The sequence below is a fragment of the Arachis ipaensis genome, chromosome B02 (assembly GCF_000816755.2).
Source record: "Arachis ipaensis cultivar K30076 chromosome B02, Araip1.1, whole genome shotgun sequence".
Classification (NCBI taxonomy): domain Eukaryota; kingdom Viridiplantae; phylum Streptophyta; class Magnoliopsida; order Fabales; family Fabaceae; genus Arachis; species Arachis ipaensis.
Window position 1 is genome coordinate 82,432,263 of NC_029786.2, and position 8,249 is coordinate 82,440,511.

Sequence of the window (8,249 nt, forward strand, 5' to 3'; positions counted from 1 at the left end):
ATCCGGAAAAAAAAAAAAAAAAAACTCTTACATTAGTAATCATTAGTAGTAATTAGTAGGACGATTTTACTTACGTACTGAAATCAAATATTATTAGTTCTTCAATAGCTAATTGTTCGTGTCAAACCTATTTAAACCTTAAACCCGTTTAAACCTTGTTAGGACTGAAATTAGATATTTAAAATCTTAAAAATTAAACTAAGACTTGATTCAAACGTTGAAAACCAAAATAACAATTTATCCTAGATAGATATATAATAATAATGCAAAATTATAAGATGCCTGTCGTACATGGTTAGAACTTGGAATTTTATATAGTCACCCAAAAAAAAAACCCCTTAGAATTTTATATAGCCAATAGGCAAAATTATAGCTTATGAAATGTGTGTTACACTTCAAATTCGACAACATCCCAATAATTACGCTCACTTTATGATATTTTTTCAATATCTTTTAAGTACAAGTTTTGTATACTCAGTTTCCTTTGTATTTTCTTCATAAAAAGATATAACTTAAAATTTATTTCATGTTGCACACCATATCTAATAATAAAATAACACATGTACTATCTTATAGTGTATAAAATAAGAGTAAATATAAATAGTACCTCCTTGAAAAAAGTTTGATTTACAGTATTTCGGAACCATCAATTATCATAATTAATCTGAATATGTCTATTGGAAAGAGGGTCAAAGTTCAAACTTAGGAGAAGAAAAATAAACAAATAAATAAAGATGACTCAATTCAATCAATTGTGATACTATCAGGAGGAATAAGGGCACAATACTGCTTGTAGGAACATATGTTCAAATACCAAGGATAGGTACCTAATGTATGTATAAATTCAATGGTCTGTAATTAACTTCAGAAAAAAATCTTCAAAAACATGGGAGAAAAATCTTCAAATCATAATGGTTTTCTTTCTATAAACATGTACTCATATCTGACAAGGCATTTCATGATGGTCTTCCATCTGTCATATATAATTTAATTTTGCATTTGCTTCATGATACAGAAAGCAATTAATAATACCAGTACATACGTAGTAGCAGAAAAATGCCGAAATTCTTTAGCTTAACGTAACGTGTATGCATTGATATCCATATTCTTTTAAAAAAATTAAACTCAATAGTTTTCAAGTCTGTTGTTAAGTTTACTTTACACACCCAAAACAACAAAAATTTGCAAATGCTTTTCCACGCCTCCCGAAATAGTTCATACTTCATGATATACTATTAAAAAAAATTATTTTAATGACAGTAAATACTGAACACATTTTATGTTTTCAAAATATTTATCAACTCTTCAGAAAGCAGATCTCAACATCTCAGTTGAAGTTCTATCAATATGATCGCGAACAATCATTCTGTTAAAAGACAACAAATAAAACCACAATATCCACAACCTTAGAATGAACAATGATTTAGTGGAAATAAACAGGTTGAACAATTCAGATGTACAAGCATCAATTATACATTAATGACAAATGTAACAACCCTATGTCAGCCTTGAGAAAATCAATTTCTTCCAAGGCAGTTGTTGAAGTGAGCTCCAAGGAAAACCCCATTAGACAAGCTTTGTTAAATGAACATGCTGTTCAAGGATCTTCGGTTCTTATTCAAACTTGTTCTCAGCATTCAGCACCACTGTCGGGTCCAAAGACTTGGTCCGAAGTGCGCTCAGGAAGCTGCTGAAAGCATGTTTCCCAGCTGACGCTTATATCAAGCTCAGCACACTGATGAACAATTATAGGGAAGAAACCAACTGGTGAGCTAATGGCAAGTCCAACACACAATTCTTAACATAATTTTCGGTCAAGATGGACTAATGAATTTTACCAGATAATTGGCAGCAATCCTCATGGTTGATCTGCAAAGAACCTAGTCCGGTTCAGACGGCGACGCCTTCTTGGCACAGGAGATTCATCTTCATCAACATCACGATCATTATCCCGATGACCCAACAAATTCTCGCCCCAAAGATACGGGCGATCAACTCTAGATGGTCGGCGATGATGCCTTGTCCATGCTCTTCGACGAGCTCTTGGCTCCGGAACAGTTTCAATGTTGTCAATCATCTGAAACAAGAAACTCAACCAGGGCCCATTAGCATCACCCAGGCTGCCTTCCCTATCACTTGAAGACCTTCCATCTCCATTTTCAATAACATAATCCCCAACGACAACGGCACCAGGTATGGCAGACCGAATAGCACTAACAATATCACCATATTCTCTCTGCCGTTCAAAATGTCGCCAAGCTCTTTCTCTAGTAGGATCAACAACAGAGGGATGAGTGGTAGGGTGAACTCTTCTGGCATGTAGACGTAGTTCTAGATAATTACCAACAAACGAGCATGACTCCCTAGAGCAACTTCTCTTCTTTGTATTTAAATAGTCTCTAACCTCTTCAACCACTTCCCAGCTATGTACTGTGCCTCGACATAAGGGGCATGACAAGTTTAATTTTGATGCAAAATTACCAGCATTTAACTCTTCAAGTTCAGCCCTGTCCTGCAAGGTCTCAGAATCAACATTTTCTAAATTGCCTTCATGTGGGTTTAAACCTCTACTAGGATCTTGGGCATCACCCTGTCTTGATCCTTGTGGTAATTGAACAGACAATACAATACATTATCAATTTTAATTAGGTGAAGTTCATTACTATCATTCAAGGGAGAATACATAATAAGCTAAACATTAAAACAATTACCGGAGTTGTTTGTATTTACTAAAGAACTTGATAAATTATGACTGTCATTAGAATCTGTCCTCATTTTTTTAAACCGGTCCAAGCAATTCGAATGTCTATAACTCGTATCACAAATGTAAGATCTGCAGCCCTTCTCATGAGAGCTGCAAACAAGGAGAACAGCATTATGCGGATGGTCCATGCAGATAGGACATGAAACTTCATCCAGTTCTTTGTGTAGAGCACTGATATCTGAATCTTTACTTAATCTGCGCCTAACACCAGTCATCTTCCACGCTCAGTGGTAACTACTCAACATATGGAAGTCATTAGAACCACCGCTAATGAACTAGACCAAAAATTAATTTCATTATTCACAAGTCATAACACAAGAACATGCCAGCAGCGACACAAAAACCTCTTTTTTGTACATTTGGTTTCTAGGAACAAGAGAACAACAATGACCAAGTCTTGTTTCACTACATGAGGCTGGCAGATTCTATGAACAAAGGGGAATATGAAAAAAAAAGGGAAAAAAATTTGAAAGGCAACACATGGTCAATTTTGACCCCTTAACCATGGCCTTTCTAAGGATGTATCGTGTGTAAGTTTGTGGGCATGTAAATGCATCAAGAAGCAAAAGCTTTGGCTGTTTTCACTTCCATCCCCCAATTTCCCGGTATTATGTTTCTCTTGATTATATGGAACAGAAGGAATATATAACTTTAGAATAACCTACAATCAAGTGTCACAATCCAGTTGGCCAATGCCTAAACTAGACTAAAATTACTAAACAACCAGTGAATACAATCCATACTCTGTCTGCTAACGGTTCTTTGTTTTCTATATGACCATTAACCATTCCTTTTCCACTCACCCGAGGGAAGAATTATATTACTCAAGTCAAGTGAAACCAAGGGATGATTAATAGTTCAATCGTAATTAGATCTAGGTTATAGCATAGATTCAAAGCAATAAGGCAGTTTGTAAAAATGAAATAAAATACAATTATAGAAATATAAGTATCACATAATCTTTAATTAACTTACCCAAGAAATAGGCTCTAACTATATTCCTATTTGTGCCTTCTGAGTCTCAATTTGCATTCACATAAACTGTACTTGACTTCACAAAAGAATGATAGGATAATCACTTATGCAATGCTCCAATATAAGTTACAAATTATGTAGCAGAATATAGTAAAATCCGGGACAAATATACAATTAACGAACAAGTCCACGCAGAATCACCAACAGTTGCCTAAATCTGCACATATACAACCAAGAACAAGGAAGGAAAAAAGATTCTGAGTCAAGCAACATAAGAATTCAAATCTAATGAATTTCACTATCAGAAATTTAGAGCTTGTTTGGAATGCTATGAATTAGAATTCACTCAAGAGTTGAATTCTGGTTCTTCCTTTTGAACAACTAAAAATGAATGATTTTAATTCCTTTGAGACTTCCAATTTCCATTTTTCCTTCATTTGTAAATCAGACCAAAAAGGGTCTGATTTCCAAATCAACTCTCACACTCTTTAAACTTGAATTCTATTCCATTAATATATTATAGTTATTCCAAATCATGAAATTGAATTTCAAATAGAAATGAATTCTTTTCTTAAAGGAAATAGAATTATTTTCTCATGTTAAATGGTTTCCAAACAAGCTCTTAAGAATCTCGGAAGTAAACAATCATGAAAACTTAGGCAGCACACATATACAGACTTGTCAACTCAAAACTACTCTTTGACCATGCTCATTTTGGGGAACTTCTTTTAATATTCAAGTGTGAATACAAATTTATGCAAACATACCACAACACGAAAATAAAAATGTGTGGAATGGAATTATCAAAAACAGAAGTGGCAATGTCATCACCCTAGTTAACGTGGTGGCATGACTTCTCATATTTAGGATGATTCAAGCCGAAGATCATATAAAAGCCCCACATGAACATATAATATGGCATCACTACATTTGCACAATTTTAGTAACATATATAAGATATAAGAACCACTTCATCCAAAAGCATGGACATCTTCTACACTGTTAGAACTATGTAAACCAGTATCAACTTCAACAACTTTGTAAAGATACAAATGGATCGCAACATATCGCAGTTCATTTTGTTAGGCATAATAACACAAATAAAGCAATATGCCCAGAAAAATAAAACAGATTTTATGCAATCAACAGCAGCAAGGAAACTTGGCAAGATGCATAAATCAAGTTTCAAAAAACATATTTAGCCTTTAAATCCCAAAATTAAATTAATATAGCGAAATATAACCCCAGATCAACACACAAATCACCACATAATTTAAAGAAAACCCTAAACCTAACCCCCAAATCAACCCAGGAACAAAATCCAATAACCAATAGACAAAATCAAGGGAGCGGAATTGAAATCAACAGAATCCAAGGTAGATAAACGACATCCACAAATAATAAACAAAAACAGTATTCAGTAGAATTTAAGGATGAGATTTACACAAGGAGAGGGGAGGAAGGAGTTGAATTTGCGTTCTTTTTTTTTTCTTCCTTCTTTTTTCTTTTCCCCTTTGAATCGTCTTTGGTCCTTGAGGGTGAAGGATGTGTCTCTCTGATTGAAAAGGATTATTAATTATTTATTTTATTTATTATTTGCGTGCGTATATTTCACACAAAAAGTGGTTGTTGAAAACAAGGGCAATTGAGGAGGATGATGGATGTGTGAAAGTTTAAGGAAAAGAACAAAAATACAAAAACGCTATCTATTTATAGGGTTAGTGTGGGAAGTGGAGCCCACCTATGGAAGAAGGATCATTCGTTCTTGTTTCTCAATAACCGCCTCTTAAACCGGCTTCTATCATGATCACGATTACGAATTAGGATTAGCTTTCTACGAATTTGATACGTATGCGGATTGCGGGTTATGGATGCGTCTGGGACTTAAGAACGTACATATACGTATTGAATAAATTAGGGAAATGGGGAGTTTTTGTGGGGCGTTGAAATTCAAATTGATCTAAATTAAGTAGTTCATTTAATTTAATCTGAATTAAAAATTAATTAAAGTCGTTTTTGTCCTCAACGTTTGGGATAAGTTTTAAAGTTATTTCTAATGTTTTAATCGTCTTATTTAAGTCTCTAACGTTTTAAAATTGGCTCAATGTTGTCCTGACGTTAGAAATTCGTTAATAGAATTGACGGCGGAATAAAATAGAGACAATTTTTTTTTTGAAAGACAAACAAGCTCAACACACTCGGTGGAGCATACAACAATAAAAGACTTACAACAACTCATATGTCATCTCCAGCATAGCCATCAACAACATGAGTTATTGTTACACCATTCCTTCGAGCTACAAAACGATCTAGCGATGCATTCCACCACGAGCGTTGCCTTATTCTGAAAAATGAATTCATTTCTACACAGCCAGATACTCCATATAACTGAGAAGAACCCCACTAACCATGTTTTACACTCGTCTTTTTTCATAGGCATCATCCTCCAGCTCTCAAAATGTTCTCTTATGGATCCCGGTATGCACCATGTCCGACCCGCGTGAGTAATCTACGTACACCAAACCTGCCAAGCAAACTCACACGTAACAAATAGAGACGATTTTAAAACGTTAAGGATTTAAATAGAACGAAAACGTTGGGGACAAAAATGATAAATAGAAATAAATTTTAATTTTATCCTTCAATAATATCAATTTTTTACTATACATAATATGCAATTATTTTTTAATCATATCTAAGTAAATTACACTTAATCACATTACTTTCATTTTAAATAAATTTTTTTATATTTTTATATTAACATATAATTTTAAGTGTAAAATTATAAAAAACTAAATTTATTTAGAATGAAAATAATGTGGTTAAGTGTAATTTACTTAGATGTGATTAAAAAATAATTGAATACTATGTACAGTAAAAGATTGATATTATTGAAGGATAAAACAAAAATTTATTTCTATGTATCGTTTTTTGTCCCCAACATTTTCGTCCTATTTAAGCTCCTAACGTTTTAAAATTGTCTCAATTTTGTCCCACCGTCAATTTTGTAACGAATCCCTAACGGCAGGATAACATTGAGTCAATTTTGAAATGTTATGAACTTAAATAGGACGATTGAAATGTTAGGGATAATTTTGAAATTTATCCCAAATGTTAGGAACAAAAACGATACTTTACTCTAATTAAAATTATATTAGTTTAAATTTGATTGAATTTTATTTTTTTGTAAATTGTATAAATTAGATCTGATTTTAGATTTATTTTTTAAAATTAATCCAATTTAATCTAAACTATACCATGAGATATAATATTATTATTTTTTATTATATTTATAATTTTATTTATAATCTATTTAATTTGTTATATATTTTATATTATTTATATATTATTATTTAATAAATATTTTATATTTAAAATGAGATTTATTTATTTATTTTAATTCATTTATAATTTTTATTGTTATGTTGTTGTTGGCTTTTTAAAATATTTGTTGAGATTTGATATATAATTGTCACTTAAAATTTGATATTCAAATTTGTTATGTATATTTAGTTTTTTTAATTTATAAATCGTAAATCCAATCTAATTCAAACCACTTAAAATTAGATCAAATTTTTTTTTTAAAAAATTATTCAATCCAAATTATACCACAAACACCCCTAGTGATAACTTTAAATTTTGTTTTGTTTTATTTTAAATGTGGCCGACAACTACACATATAATCAAGATTACAAAAATTTAGAGTTTATCTAGGGTAAAAACTCAAGTTAATTTTATGTGAAGTTAATAGATGTAAGTTGTTATATAATTTATTAGATTTAATTAAATTTTATTACACATACAAGTATTTTTGGCATATAAATCATACAAGTAGATTCTAACCTAACAAAATTCACTTACATAACGTGCATGTGAAATCACGTTATTCCTCCTCCCACGTTTGTATCCGGCGTTTCTCCTCCTCTTCCTTCTTCTTTTTTGTTCTCATTCTTCTTTGCGTTTCTCTTTCTTTTTCTTCGAGTGTTTCATCCTCATCATCGCTTTTTTATTACTGTTGTTATTGTTACATTTTTTTTCTCCTCCTCTTTCTTTTGATTTTGTAATAGGTTTAATTACTCTGTTGGTCCCTATAGTTTCACGAAATTTTCAATTAGGTCCCTATACTTTTTTTCCTTTTAATTGGGTCCCTATACGTTAATTTTTTTTTCAATTTAGTCCCTGCCGTAACAATATCGTTTGATATAACGGAATATTCTGTTCAAAAATGGAATATTCTCTTAATTAAATTAAAACAGCTAATTGAACCCACATCCATTTTTTCAAAATACCAAAATTACCCTTGACATTTGTCCCAAAAGTAAAAACCCTAGCTGGCGATTGTTCTCTGAAGTCAGTGGCGTTTTTCCTCCCTTTGTTGGTGTCGTGGTCGTCGTCCTTGGTGGCGTGAGCGTCCGTCGTCGTCATTGTCCATCGTCCTTGGTCTACGCTGCACTGCTCTGCGCTGATCGTTCGTCTGCTCTGCTCAGCGCTGATGGTGTGTCGCTTCCAT

At 32.5% G+C, this 8,249-nt stretch overlaps 1 protein-coding gene across 2 annotated transcripts; it reads right to left on the minus strand.

The window, feature by feature from the left end:
• On the minus strand, positions 1,309–5,431 carry LOC107625542. Of its 2 annotated transcripts, XM_016328202.2 has the most exons (5): positions 5,184–5,431; positions 3,740–3,956; positions 2,712–2,998; positions 1,839–2,601; positions 1,309–1,735 (listed from the first exon to the last, which is right to left on the minus strand). In XM_016328202.2, the coding sequence occupies exons 3-4, from the start codon at positions 2,977–2,979 to the stop codon at positions 1,859–1,861; spliced, it is 1,011 nt and encodes a 336-aa protein (XP_016183688.1). In that variant the 5' UTR covers positions 2,980–2,998; positions 3,740–3,956; positions 5,184–5,431; the 3' UTR covers positions 1,309–1,735; positions 1,839–1,858. The 2 variants fall into 2 exon arrangements, with proteins under 2 accessions (XP_016183688.1, XP_020971710.1); XM_021116051.1 differs by lacking the exon at positions 3,740–3,956.